Source organism: Panthera pardus, unplaced genomic scaffold (genome assembly GCF_024362965.1).
Source record: "Panthera pardus isolate Hobbes unplaced genomic scaffold, ASM2436296v1 HiC_scaffold_10, whole genome shotgun sequence".
Lineage (NCBI taxonomy): Eukaryota > Metazoa > Chordata > Mammalia > Carnivora > Felidae > Panthera > Panthera pardus.
Window position 1 is genome coordinate 82,428,562 of NW_026526655.1, and position 15,294 is coordinate 82,443,855.

Here is a 15,294-nt window from a genome sequence, read left to right on the forward strand (position 1 = left end):
ATTTTCTTATTATCACCATGGTTTTGCCTTTTCCAGAATGTCACAGTTGGAATCATAAAATTAAGAAGATTGGCTTCTTCCACTTACCAGTATGAATTTAAGGTTCCTTCATGTCATTTTATGGCTTGATAGGTCATTCCTTTTAATTGTTTAATAATATTCCTTTGTATAGATGTACCACTGTTTATCCATTCACCTATTAAAGGAACTTGATTAGTTCCAATTTTGAGTAGTTCTGAATAAAGCTTTTATAAACTGTATGCAGGTTTTTATGTGGACATAATCTTCAACTTAATTGGATAAATACTTGGGAGCAACATTGTTGGATCGTATGGTAAGACTGTTTAGCTTTGTAAGACTGTACTAAGCTGTCTTCCAAAGTGTCAGTACCATTTTGCTTTTTCACCAGCAATTAATAAGAGTTTCTCTTGTTATGCATCCTCATTAGCATTTGGTATTATCGTTGTTTTTAATGTTAGCCATTCTAGTAGGTATGTAGTAGTATCTCAATGCTATTTTTATTTGCAATCTTCTAATTATGTATGATATTAAGTATCTTCATATGCTTATTTTCATCTGTATATCTTTGGTAAGGTATTTTCTGACCATTTTTGAATTGGGTTTATTCATTTCTTATTGATATGTTTTGAGAAGTCTTTGTATATTTTGGATATACCAGCTATGTGTTTTGCAGATACTTTCTCCAAATCTGTGGTTTCTCTTTTAATTCTATTATGAGTTTCCTTGGCAAGCAGTTTTCCCATATCAACTTACCAGTTATTTCTTTCATGGGTTGTGATTTTGGTGTTATATCTAAAACTTCATCACCAAATCCAAGGCCTTCTAGGTTTTTCTCCTATGTGTCCTTCTGGAACTTTTATAGTCGTTGTGTTTTACAGTTGGGTTGGTGATTTATTTTGAGTTAATTTCTTTGAATGGTGTAAGGTCTGTGTCTAAATTCTTTTTCTTTCTTTTTTTTTCTTTTCCTTGTATATGAATGTTTAAATTGTTTCAGCGTTTGTTGACAAGGCCGTCTTTTCTTCACTGAATTACCTTTGCTTCTTTTTCAAAGGTCAGTTGATTGTATTTGTGTCAGTCTGTTTCTGCCTGTCTTGATTACTGTAGCTTTATAGTAAGGCTTACAGTTAGGCATTGACAGTCTTCCAACTTTGTGTGCTGCTTCAGTATTATTTTGGCTATTCTGGGTACTTTGCCTTTTTATTAACTTTAGAATTTATGTATTTATTTCCAAGTACTGGAATTTTTGTATTCAGTTGTGGGATTTTGTGTTCAATCTATAGATCACAATGGAAAAATTGGTTTCTTAAGTATATTGAATTTTCACATTGATAAACATGGAATATCTTTTCATTTATTTAGGTCTTTCATCAGAGTTTTGTGGTTTTTCTCATATAGATCTTACACATATGTCATTAGATTTATACTAAGTAAATACTTTTGGTGCTAATGTGAGTAGTATGACATTTTTAATTCAGATTCCACCTGCTCATTGCTGATATATACAAAAGCAAATGACTTTGTGTTTTATCTTGTATCGTGCAATCTTGTTGTAATTGATCATTTGTTCCAAAAATTTGTCAATATTTGGGGATTTTCTACAATCATGTCATCTGCAAATGACAGAAAGTTTTTATTTCTTTCCTATTTCCTTTTGTACCTTTTATTTCATTCTCTTGTCTTCCTGCATTTGTCATTCACAGGCTATGTTTAAGCACTGATCATAAAATTAATATTATTCAAAGCCTCTTAATATGAATTTAGGTCTGTTTTCACTGAAGAATAAGTTTATTTTGGGATATTTCTCATTTATTTCTTCTTGTCCTTTCTTAGCATTAGCATATCCAGTTCTTAAGCCTTTGTTCTTATTTCTCTATGTCATTTCTCCATGTTCTTTCTTTTTTTTTTTTCCCCCTCAGCATTCTGCAATATCACCAGCGTGATTTTCTTCACCAGCAGTTCCACACTTTGCTTCTTCTAATGTGATACTGCATTTTAGCTTCTAACAGTCCTTCCTACTTGTCTGCCTCCTTGTCATGTACCTTCTTAGTCTGTTGTTTTGTGTTTATCTAAGTCTGGCTTAAACAGCTCAAAATATTTATTTTCTAAAATACACATTTTCAGTACTAATTAGTCTTTTTCATCAGCTTATGTCCTTTATGTAACATAATTTTTATATAAACTCCCATGTTAGTTTTTTCTATTTATTCAAGGTTAAAGAAGAAGACAGCCATTAAGACATAGTATTTATCACTTAATAAAACAGATTGTTCGTGGTATGCTGACAGTTTGTCCCATTGTTGTTACTTCTCAAACCAGAGAAGCCTGTTCTGGTGCTTTAAAGTCACTTATCAAGTCTGACTTTGCTGGAATAGGGAAGAATCCCATACTTGGTATTCCATTTTGTTATGATTTGACTTATTCCTATTGCACTCCAATATTGAGAGGACAGAGAGCCAAGGAGGATTGTTTAACTTTTGTGATTTGTTGTGTGTGGAGTATCCTGAGACATAAAATAGATGATTTTAGACAAGAACTCTTATTAGTATAACTTTTTAAATGTAAATTTTAATTTAATAAGAATACAGTATATTTTTAATACTCTCTTTGGCCAAACTACTTGAAATACAAAAATTTTAAATCTGCAGTCAACTGATAAAGATAACAGAAAGTTAGTGTGATTTACTGTATCTCAAACATTTTATTGAAAAAATACATGTGGTTCCAAATGACAGATTGTATCCTGGAAAATACTTTTCTATACAGAAATTACTGTAGACAAAGAAACAAGCATGTGGTAACAGTAATAGTAGGTAAGCATAAAAATCCCTGATTGCTGGCAGGTCTAAATGAACTATGCCAGTATGTTTGCAAAATTAATTGTTAGCTACAAAGATTGTGGAAATGGGGTAGCCATCTTTGTTATGGTGGTTGGTGTAATATAATATCAACTAAGTATTTTTAGTATATAATGTAGCTTAAAATATTTGGAAAGATGAAATTGTATACAGTAAAAAATTTACCAGTTAACACAATTTGTTAAAAAATTACACAATAGGGGGGCGCCTGGGTGGTTCAGTCGGTTAGGCACCCGACTTTGGCTCAGGTCATGATCTCTCAGTCCGTGAGTTCGAGCCCCACATCGAGCTCTGTGCTGACAGCTCAGAGCCTGGAGCCTGCTTCAGATTCTGTGTCTCCCTCTCTCTCTGACCCTCCTCCGTTCATGCTCTGTCTCTCTCTGTCTCAAAAATAAACGTTAAAAAAATTTAAAAAAAAATTATACAATAGGTAACACACCAGTCAGTTTTAGCAATATGTGGATTTGAACTAAAATTATTTGAAGACACATATGCTAATACATTTAAATTATCATTTCAGATCACACAAACACATCATGTAAAAATTGTGAGCTGATCTAGACAAATAATAAGTTGTTTAAAGTAAATTTAATGGAAAGAATGTTATAAACTTGTTTTAACTCTTTTAAGTTTTTATTTTAACCACCTGGTGCTCATCACAAATGCACTCCTTTATCCCAACAACTATTCTACCTATCCCCCCAACCACCTCCTCTCTGGTAACCATCAGTTGGTTCTCTAAACTTGAGTCTTTTTCACGGTATGCCTCTCTCTCTTTCTCTCTCTTTCCCTTTGCTTGTTTTGTTAACTCAATTCCACATGAGTGAAATCATATGGTATCTGTCTTTTTCTCTGACTTATTTCACTCAGCATTATCCCTCCATGCATGTCATTGCAAAAGGCAAGATTTGATTCTTTTTTAATGGCTGAATAATATTCCATTGTGTGTGTATACCATGTCTTCTTTATCCATTCATCTATCAATGGACACTTTGCTTCCATAATTTGGCAGTTGTAAATAATGCTATATAAACATGGGGTGTGTGTATCTCTTTGAATTAGTGTTTTTGTATTCTTTAGGGAAATATCCACTGGTATATTTGTTGGATTGTAGGTTAGTTCTCTTTTAACTTTTTGAGGAACCTCATATTATCTTTCACAGTAGCTGTACCAATTTGCATTCCCACCAACAGTGCATGAGGGTTCCTTTTGCTCCACATCCTTGCCAGCACCTGTTCTTTTTTTTATTCTAACCATTCTGGCAGGTGTGAAATGATATCTCCTTGTGGTTTTGATTTGCATTTCCTTGATGCTGAGTGATGTTGAGCATCTTTCAATGGGTTTGTTGGCCATCTGTATGTTTTCCTTGGGAAAATATCTGTCTTCTGTCCATTTGTAAATTGGAGTATTTGTTTTTGGGGTGTTGGGTTGTATCAGCTCTTTATATATTTTGGATACTAACGCTTTATCAGATATGTCATTTGCAGATATCTTCTCTCATTCAGTAGGTTGCCTTGTAGTTTTGTTGGTTTTCTTCACCATCCAGAAGCTTTACATTTTGATATAGTCCCAATAGTTTATTTTTGCTTTTTTTTTTTTTTTCCTTGTCTCAGGGGGAGCTATTTAGAAAGAAGTTCCTAAAGGCCAGTGTCAGAGAAATTACTATCTGTGCTTTCTTGTAGAATTTTTACGGTTTCAGATCTCACATTTAGGTCTTTAGTAGATTTTGAGTCTATTTTTGCACATGGTATAAGAGAGTGGTCCAGTTTCATTCTTCTGCATGTTTCTGTCCAATTTTCCCAGCACCATTTTTTGTTTGTTTGTTTCTTAATTTTTTTTAATGTTTTTATTTATTTTTGAGACAGAGAGAGCCAGATCATGAGCAGGGGAGGGGCAGAGAGAGAGGGAGACACAGAATCCGAAGCAGGCTCCAGGCTCTGAGCTGTCAGCACAGAGCCCAACACAGGGCTCGAACTCACAGACTGTGAGATCATGACCTGAGCCGAAGTTGGATGCTCAACCAACTGAGCCACCCAGGTGCCCCCATTTTTTGAAGACATTATCTTTTTCCTTTTGGATATTCTTTCCCACTTTGTCGAAGATTAATGGACCATATAATTGTGGGTTTATTTCTGGGTTTTCTATTCCATTGGTCTGCATGTCTATTTTTGTGCCAGTACCATACTGTCTTGATTACTGCAGCCTTGTAATGTAACTTGAAGTCTGGAATTGTGATGCCTCCAGCTTTGCTTTTAAGATTGCTTTGGCTATTTGGGGTCTTCTGTGGTTGCATAGACAATTTAGGATTATTTGTTCTAGCTCTGTTAAAAATGCTTAGTATTTTGACAGGAACTACATTAAATGCATATTGCTTTGGGTAGTTTAGACATTTTAACAATATTCTTACAATCCATGAGCATAGAATGTCTTCCTATCTCTTTGTGTCCTCTTCATTTTCTTTCATCAGTGCTTTATAGTTTTCAGGGACCAGATTTGTCACCTCTTTGGTTATGTTTATCCTAGATATCTTACTCTTTTTGGTGCAATTGTAAATGGTATTGTTTTCTTAATTTCTCTTTCTACTGCTTCGTATAGAAATGCAATGGAGATCTGTACATTGATTTTATATCTTGCCACTTTACTGACTTCATTTATTTTAGCAGCTTTTTGTTGGAGTCTTTTGGGTTTTCTATATAGAGTATCATGTCATCTGCAAATAAGTGAAAAGTTTTACTGCTTCCTTACTGTTTTGAATGCCTTTTATTTCTTTATATTTTCTGATTGCTGTGGCTAGGACTTCCAGTAGTATGTTGAATACAAGTGTTGAATACAAAGACATCTTTTGTGTTGTTCCTGACCTTAAGGGAAAGGCTTTCAGTTCCTCCTCTATTTTATGTTTAGGTATGTTTCCTCTAAACCTACTCCATTGAGGGTTTTTATCATGAATAGATGTTGTACTTTGCCAAATGCTTTCTCTGCATCTACTAAAATAATCATATGGTTCTTATTCTTTATCTTACTGATGTGCTGTATCATGTTGATTTGCAAATAGTGAACCGCCCTTGCAACCCAGCATTAAATCCCGCTTGATTGTGGTGAATAATTTTTTTTAATGTATTGTTGGATTCTGTTTGCTGGTATTATGTTGAGAATTTTTGCATCTGTATTCATCAGAGATCTTGGCCTGTAGTTGTTTTTGTGATGTCTTTATCTAGTTTCGGTGTCAGGATAATGCTGTCCTCATAGAATGAATTTGAAGTTTTCCTTCCTTTTTTATTTTTTGGAATGTTTGAGAAGCATAGGTATTAACTGTTCTTCAAATGATTGTAGAATTTGAGAAGCCAAGTGGCTCTGGACTTTTGTTTCCTGGGAGTTTTTTTGATTACTGATGTAATTTTCTCACTGGTTATTAGTCTGTTCAAATTTTCTGTTCTTCCTGTGTCAGTTTTGGTAGGTTACATGTTTCTAGGAATTTACCTATTTCTTCTAGGCTGTCCAATGTTGGCATGTAGTTTTTCATATTGTTCTATGAATGTTTATATTTCTGTGGTGTTTGTTATTTCTCCTCTCTCGTTTTTGATTTTATTTATTTGGTTTTTTTCTTTTTTTTTTTTTTTTTCCTGGTAAGTGTGGCTAGAGGCTTACCAGTTTTATCATTTTTTTTCCCCCAAAGAACAAGCTCTTGGTTTCATTGATCTGTTCTATTGTTTTTTTGGTTTCTATATCATTTATTTCTGCTCTAATCTTTATTATTTCCTTCCTTTGCTGGTTTTAGGTTTTTTTGTTCTTTTTAGCTCCTTTAGGTGTAAGATTACTTACTTGAGATTTATCTTGCTTCTTGAGGTAGGCCTGTAGGCTCATATTGCTATAAACTTCCCTCTTAAAACTGTGTCCCACAGGTGTGAACCATTATATTTTCATATTTATTTGTTTCCATGTGCTTTTTTATTTCCTTCTTTGATTTCCTGGTTGACCCATTCATTGTTCAGTAACATGTTAGTTAACCTCCATGTATTTGTGGTTTTCTGAGATTTTTTTCTTTGTGGTTGACGTATAGTTTCATAATGTTGTTTTCATAAAAGATACACGGTATGACTTTAATTTGTTGAGGCTTGTTTTGTGGCCTAATATTTGGAGATCTGTTTTGGAGAAAGTTCCATGTGTGCTTGAGAAGGATGTGTATTCTGCTATTTTTGGATGGAATGTTAATATATCTGCTAAATCTTTCTGGTCCAATGTATCATTCCAAGTCATTGTCCTTGTTGATTTTCCGTTTAGATGATCTGTACATTGATGTCAGTGGGGTGTTAAAGTCCCCTACTGTTGTATTATTATTGATTCATTCCTTTATGTTTGTTATTAAATGTTTTATGTATTGGAGTGCTCCCATGTTGGATGTGTAAATATTTACAATTATTATAGTCTATTGGATTGTTCCCTTAATTGTTACATAGTGTCTTTCTTGGTCTCTTGTTAACAGTCTTTGATTTAAAGCCAATATAAGTATTGCTACTCTGGCTTTCTTTTGACATCCATTTACATGATAAATGTTTCTCCATCCCCTCACTTTCAATCTGCAGGTGTGTTTAGGTCTAAAATGTGTCTCTTGTACACATCATATAGATGGGTCTTGGGGTTTTTTGTCCATTCTGTTACCCTCTGTCTGTTTATTGGAGTCTTTAGTCCATTTACATTCATTTACATTTACATTGGAGTTTTTAGTCCATTTACATTCAAAGTTATTATTGATATGCATTTGTTGCCGTTTTATTACTTGTTCTGTGGTTGTTTCTGAAGATTTTCTGATTTTTTCTTTTCTCTCTCATGGTTTGCTGATTTCTTTAATGATATGTTTGGATTTCTTCTCTTTATTCTTTGCATATTTATTAGTGGTTTTTGATTTGTGGTTACCATTAGGTTTGTATATAACATCTTCGGCATAGAGCAGCCTGTATACAAGTTGATGGTTGTTTAAGTTTGAACCCATTCTTTACTCTTCGTCTCCCCATGTTTTAGGTATGTGGTGTCATATTTTATATCCTTTCATTTTGTGAATTCCTTTACTGATTTTTTTTTTTTACAGGAATATTCATTTTTACTATTTTTGTGTTTCCTACCTTCATGCTGTCATTTTGGTCTTCCTTTATTTACACTCAAAGAGACCCCTTTAATATTTTCTGCAGGGCTGGTTTAGTGGTCATGAACTCCTTTAATTTTTGTTTGTCTGACAAACTCACTCTTTCCTTCTATTCTGATAGCCTTGCAGGAAAGAGTATTCTTGGCTGCAGATATTTCCCATTCAGCAGTTTGCATATAACATGGCACTCCTTTCTGGATTGGAAAGTTTCTGCTGAAAAATTCTCTGGTAGCCTTATGGTATTTCCTTTGTATATAACTGTCTATCTTTATCTTGTCACTTTTAATATTTTTTCCTTTACCACTGTATTTTCCCATTTTAATTACATATGTCTTGGTGTGGATCTACTTTTGTTGCTTTTGTTGGGGTTTCTTTGTGCCTCCTAGATCTGGATATCTGTTTCCTTCCCCAAATTAAGGAAGTTTTCAGCTATTATTTCTCCAAATAAATTCTTTACTCCCTTTTCTCTGTGCTCCTGGGACTCCTGTAATATGAATGTTATTACATTTGATGGAGACATTGAAATTCTCTACATCTGTTCTCATTTTCCATAATTCTTTTTTCTTTCTTTTGTTCAGCTTGATTATTTTCCATTACTCTGTCTTCTGGGTCATTAATTAGTTCCTCTTCTTCCAGCCTGCAGTTTATTCCATCAAGCATGTTTCTCATTTCATTTATTGAGTCCTTTTTCTGTGCTGTGTTACTTCTTATCTCTGTGTTAATGGTCTCATTGATGTGCTCCACTCTTTTCTCAAGTCCGGTAAGTATACTTGTAATCATTGCTTTAAATTTTCTTTTATCTGTTTCACTTAGGTTTTTTGCCATGTCCTTGTCCTGTTATCTCATTTGGGAGAAATTCTTCTGTCTTCCCATTTTGTATAAGTCTCAGTGTCTATGTGTGAGGGAAGTCAGCTACTTCTCCTATTTTTGAGGGCAATGGCTTTATGAAGAAGAGGTCCTGTGGTGCCCTGTAGTATAGTGTCCCTTCTTCCCCAGGACCTGGCACTTCCAGCAATGCTAAGTGTACTCTGCTGTTGTGTGGTCCTGATAGTTTTATACTTCAGGGCAGTCATCTACAGATGCCTATTGTGGGCAGTGTTTGGTCCCTGCCCTGAATGTAGTGCATTTTAACTAAATGTGTTCTGGTCTGCTTTGTGAAATAACCTGTCACCACCATCACCTAAACTGCAGCTTTGCAAAACTTACCAGATAGGAGCCATAGTATTGGCACGGGTTTGGGCCAGTCTTGTAGGAGAGGGGGCCTGCCATGCTGTGACCTAGGCAAGAGTGACTAGGAAGGTTGTTTTCCCCAGATTGTGAGGGGGTGGGTGGGGCTTGGTGTAAGCAAGTTAGGTAATGAGTGTGGGCCCAAGACTGTTTTTTGCTGGTAGCTCTGTATTCTGACAGGCAGGTGAGGTAATTGGTACCTGCCAGTTTCTTTTTACCTGGAGGTCTCTCTCTCTCTCTGAATGCCCTCACTCTGGAACATTCTCAGAGAGGAGTAGCTAACCTCCCTACAGTGTGCCCCGGGCACTATCCAGATTGGTTTTTGCAAGCTGTGTCCATAGGCTGTTTGCCCAGCCTTCTCTCCAAGAGCAGTCCCAGTGTCCCAGTCCCAGCTTTCCCTGAGCCAAGCATGCTGACCTTTAGAACTCCAGGCTTTAAGCCCCACTGGTTGCAAGAACTCAAGAAATTCAGGCCCTCTCACTTTCCAAGCCAATTGCTGTGGGGATTCATTTCCTGTATACTTCCCTATGTGTTAGCCTGTCTCTTGCCCTTCTCCAGATGGTAACTTCCTCCCTACCCCATTGGCTACGATACATTTTTCTCCCAAGTTGATTCTCCATACTTCCTACCTCCTTTGATGTAGCCTCCTCTCTACCTTTATTTGTGGAGGGGTTTTTTGTTTTTTTTTTTTTTTTGCCAGTTTTCAGGTTGATTTTTGGGGTATTTAGGATGATTTGATTGTTAGAGATATGAAGTTTGTATTACCTGGGGACGAACTCTTACGATAGACTCATACTTAATCTAAAGGCCAAGAAGTGCCACCTCATTTTCTAATGGTTCTCTATAAAGAATGTCACTTCTTACTAGGCTTTATTTCATAGTATGTCACTTAATATTTTGAGATTATCCCTTTTTTAGAGGACTTAGTTTAACTATGATCTGACATAGAGTTCCATTTGTTTTTAAAACAGTACAGATATACCAGAATGGCTAGTATGTTTGATACCATATTGTGAAACTTAATAATTTAAAATGATATTTACTTCTTCCTATTTCACAAAGATGTTGTAGTGACAAATAGAATATTGCAAATACAAATAGTATTTTGTTTTTCAAAATGGCTTACCAGTTGTTCCATTGGGTTTTTTTTGTTTTTTGAATAATTCTTTTGTCCTCACTAAATTTTGATACCAACTTTAGTAATTTAATTTTGTATACACAGCCTATTTTGGGCGACCATTTATTTTGTAATAGTCCTTTCTATTTTAATATTAGAAGGAGTAGTCCTTCATCATTGCTCTTCCTTTTAAAAGCTTTTTTGCTTTTCTTAGTTGTGTTCATTTTTAAATTTAAAAAAATGAATGCAATATTAATGTGAAGAGATGTATATTATATTGCAGTGTAATTGTGATATCACAAGTCAAAAGAATAGAGAATAGAAAGTATGTGGCATAGGAATCTGTAGTTATACAAATCCGAAACTTTATAATTAAAACAGTTTAAGATGGTATAACACTTTGTGAGTGTATTTTTAGTAGTAATTATATTAGTAGTAGTAATTTTCTTATTACAAGCTCTACGTTTCTTTAATAGGGTCTTGTTCTGTGTACGGTAGTGTCCTCTCACCCATAGGGCATACATTTCAAGACTCCAGTGAATGACTGAAACCACGGAGATAGTAACACACCCTATATGTACTGTTATTTTTTATGCATATATACCTTTGGGAACGTGTAATGTATAAATAAGGCACAGTAAGAGATAAAAAATAAATAGTAATAAAATAGAATAGTTATAACAAATACAGTGAGTTATTTCAGTGAGGTGTCTCTCTCAAAGTATCGTTTTGTCCTTTATTTACCCTTGTGATGATGTAAGATGATAAAATGCCTACATGATGAGATTAGGTTAGGTGAATGATGTAGGCATTTTTATGTAACATTAGGCTACTATTGACCTTTTGACCATAACGTCAAAAGGAGGATTCATCTGCTTCCACACTAATGGAAATTGAAACTGTGGATGAGGGATGGGTACTATACCTAGCAACTAACAGAGGGGCCATCTCTTTTTCAGGTTATCCTCTTGGTAGTTTTTACTTTTCCAGTTGTTATTTCATGGTAACATACAGAGTAGTTAACAGTATTTCATAGAAATCGATATATTGATTGGGGTTGATTTTTGTAGTCATTTGATACAAGTGACTTAATGTGACTTAACAGACAAATATGTCTTTGTAAACTTGAGGGTTGTTTTTATTTCATGGTAACATACAGAGTAGTTAACAGTATTTCATAGAAATTGATATATTGATTGGGGTTGATTTTTGTAATCATTTGATACATGTGACTTATGTGACTTAACAGACAAATATGTCTTTGTAAACTTGACGGTTGTTTATAAACATTTATTAGTTTGGGGAGATGATTGAGAGAGTGTGACATCAGTCTTGTCTCTGGCATCTTGAGTCGGACATTAGATGTTCTACTTAAACCTTTCTTTTATCTGAATAATGTGCAAATTTATTTGTTTCAAATGATATTTTTATTATGTTCTGTTTCTATTATTCATAGTTTAAAAAAATACAAGCTTATGATTTTTATCTAAATATTCCATAAACTTTTTTTAATACCACTTAGTTAATAAACCATGCTTTGAAAGAACTAATGGAAATAGAAGAAGTGAGTGAGAATGTATTACAAGTTCACCTAAATGGTAAGTATGTCATAATTTTGCCATTGGAAATGATATAAGCCATGTGAGCTTTTTATAATACAAAACCTAATTTACCTAAAATGTTTAAAGGTGGATGACAATTATATTTTAAAAACATGATTCATGTTTAACAACTTCCACTTTAAAGTACCATATGCATTATTTTTAGAAACTAAAATAATAATAATAATAATAATAATAATAATAATAATAATAATATATAAAGGAGGCACATAAGGACTCTTGTTTTTTGTCTTTCTTTTCTTAAAATAAAAGAATCCCGAGGTAGATAGTTCTTTAAGTCTACCACATCTTCATTGCTGTGCTTCAAAAAGGAAGTAATGTAAACAAACAGGCTTTTGACTTTTTTCTTTTTAGTTAAATTTAAAAAGCGTTAGAAAACTTACTTGACTGGAAAATAACCTGTGCTCTATCAAATAAATATTTCATTTTAATTAAATATTTTTAAATGGACTTTATTTCAGGACTGCTGCAGATCAATGATAAAATTGCCCTAAAGGAAATCACAAGACAGTTAAATCTGGAAAATGTAGTTGGAGATAAAGTTTTTGTAAGTATCGTTTCTATTCCTTTATTAAATAGGCTTTAATGTTTGCATGGCATAGATATTTTTATATTTTTGAAAGACTAGGGCAGGTTCAGAGATTCTAAATTGAAATCTGAAATATTCTTGTCATAAAAAAGTATAATGTTCTAGGATGCATTTATTCATATCTTTATATTTAGATTTTTTTAAGTAGATCACACTATAAAATAGTCAAGAAATCCGTGTTTCTGTAGATATTATCTGAGTTTGTTTCTTTACGTGTTAAGAGAAATATCTTGATTCTCTGTCCTTGGAGGTAGATTAATACATTTTTTAAAGTACTACACTCTAGCAGTCTGTTTTTAGTCTTTTGAGACTTGGGTAGCTAGGTGTAATGGAAAATGTGCTGAATTTGAAGCTATGAAATGTGGATTTGAGCCTTGTCTTGAAACTATTGACTACATGGCCATCATGGCTAGTATCTCTGAAGTTGAGATTTCTCATCTGTGTTAAATGTGCATTATCTTCTCATACTTCACAGATTTATTCTAAAGACAAAAGGGCGCATTGAACATAATTTATATTTGAAAAATGCTGGGTTTGTGATGTACTATACAAATTTCAGTTATCTCTTACAAATGTCAGTTATCTCTTACTATTAAAATGTTTTCAGAAACTTATTTATACCTCATTATTGTAGCAGCTTGGAATCTCAGGATTGGTGAACATCAGTTACTTAAATGAAACTGATCAGCAGTGTTCTGGAACTTTTATTAAAATGTTTACCCTATCACTTTATTTATAGGGTTCAAGAGAAACATTAATTTATAGCTACCTTAACTTTCATAATGAAATGACTACCTCTCCTACTGCTTACTCAATTAAAGTGGGTTGTATACATCCCAGGTTCATTTTCTGCTCACTGGTGATCATACAGTACTATCACTCTAAAATGTATACTCTTTTCTGCAATGGCATAGCCATAGTTGTAAGCCTCTTTCGTAATTACTTATAAAAAGTTGAGCCAATCATGTGTTATCCTTCTACACTGTCTACAGGTTCATAATGCCCCTTCTATAAGTCTAATGTTCTGTCTCCTGTTAAGACTGTACTGTTGAATACAGTGGCCTACCTGATCAAGGAGATTTACTATTAGGTAGGCTCAGTTTGGCCTTCGGTTTGCAATCGATGTAGACTGGTGTTTCTAACTTTCCTAAATGGACCTATTCATATTGGATTCATAGGAATTGATTAAAAAGTCACCGTTGTTTAACATCCTGGGTCATTACTTTTGTTATAGCATCACATAAAGACATTATTTAACTTCTACATTATATAGATCAGTCACCTGAGGCAAACAATATATTTAGCTTACCTAAGGTCATAAAATGACAAAGGCTGGACATTAAGAACCTAAGTCACTTAACTGAACCCAGAGTCTTTCTGTTTTGATATACTTAGAGCAAATTTCTATATTCCTGTAAATGTATATGGATATCTATATACAATACATGTATATGTATTCATATAAGGATATTCTTATATGTGCATATGTATTTATATAATGATAAACTTAATGTCAGGTATAGCTGTGTTTAAAAAGAAGGAGGGTGACATTTGGGTGGCTCCTTTGGTCGGGCGTCCAACTCTTGATTTTGGCTCAGGTCATGATCTCCCAATTTGTGGGATTAAGCCCCAAATCAGCCTCAGCACTGACAGCACAGAGTCTGCTTGGGATTCACACACACTCTCTCTCTCTTAAAAATAAATAAATAAACTTTAGAAAAAAGACTAACAACGTTTGAATAACTTTGGCTACTGACTTACCCACAGCCTGTGAGCCTTTATTTATATTATGGTAAATACCTCTTGCCCTACCTGTCTTGGAAATAATGTTGATTTGACAACATGCAATTATAGTAAAATATGTGCAAGTTCTTAAAAACCTATTATGCTATTTTGTATCAGTTCTCTCAAAATTGGGAAACAAGTGGATTTCTTTTCTCTGCTATGTCTTTGCAAATTTAAAGTTGGTTTTTTATTTAAATCAAAAAATCTGAATAATGTAAAAATTAATGACTTAAATGAAAAAATATTTTAAAGGGCCTTTATCCACAAGCTGGAACATCAGGGTAATGCATGTGCTACTCTCTTAATTTCCATGTAGAATATATTTAAGTTTTATCCAAAAATGTTTTGGCTGTGTTCCAAGTAAACAGCCAAATTTGATATGATATATACACATTCTATGATATGCTCTTGAATAGGTAAAAACAATTATAGTATGGAATATTTGAGGCAAATTTCTTCTCCCATTTCCTTTTGGATCTGATTTAAATTCATGGGCATTTTTTAATGTTCAAATTAATCTGAGACTGGCAAGAGCTTAATGTATTTGAAGTACAATGGAGTTTTAGTTCTCTGACTGTATTTAGAATATAGCAAGTCTAAAAACAACCTTTAAAGTTAACATTTTTACAGATTTTATCTGGAAAATGCAAAATTGTAAACATGATAGAGTAATGCCGTTTTCAACACTATGCCATCCCTGCTTCAACATTTTAAGTTTTTATTGATGCACATAGAAATATCCAGCTCAGAATCTGACTGCTGACTAATTTGAATCTAGAAAAAAATAGATACATAATGCCTGTATAATGTCCAAATATCATAGTCCTCTTTTATTCTTTATTTCATTAAACTTTTAGTCATGGTGTCTATTTTTGTTGTTCAGGGAAGCTTTGCTGAAAACCTTTCATTTCTTCTGGAAGCTTTGAAAAAAGGTAAATATT

At 33.7% G+C, this 15,294-nt stretch overlaps 1 protein-coding gene across 10 annotated transcripts in view; it reads left to right on the forward strand.

Annotated features, from left to right (window-relative positions):
• Positions 1–15,294, forward strand: part of ORC4 (origin recognition complex subunit 4) — an 81,682-nt gene that overhangs the window by 47,421 nt on the left and 18,967 nt on the right. For all 10 annotated transcript variants that reach the window (XM_019455514.2, XM_019455552.2, XM_019455579.2 and 7 more), the window contains 3 exons: positions 11,880–11,955; positions 12,441–12,526; positions 15,237–15,285. In XM_019455514.2, the coding sequence (XP_019311059.1) occupies positions 11,880–11,955; positions 12,441–12,526; positions 15,237–15,285 (211 nt within the window). The remainder of the gene's footprint in view (positions 1–11,879; positions 11,956–12,440; positions 12,527–15,236; positions 15,286–15,294) is intronic.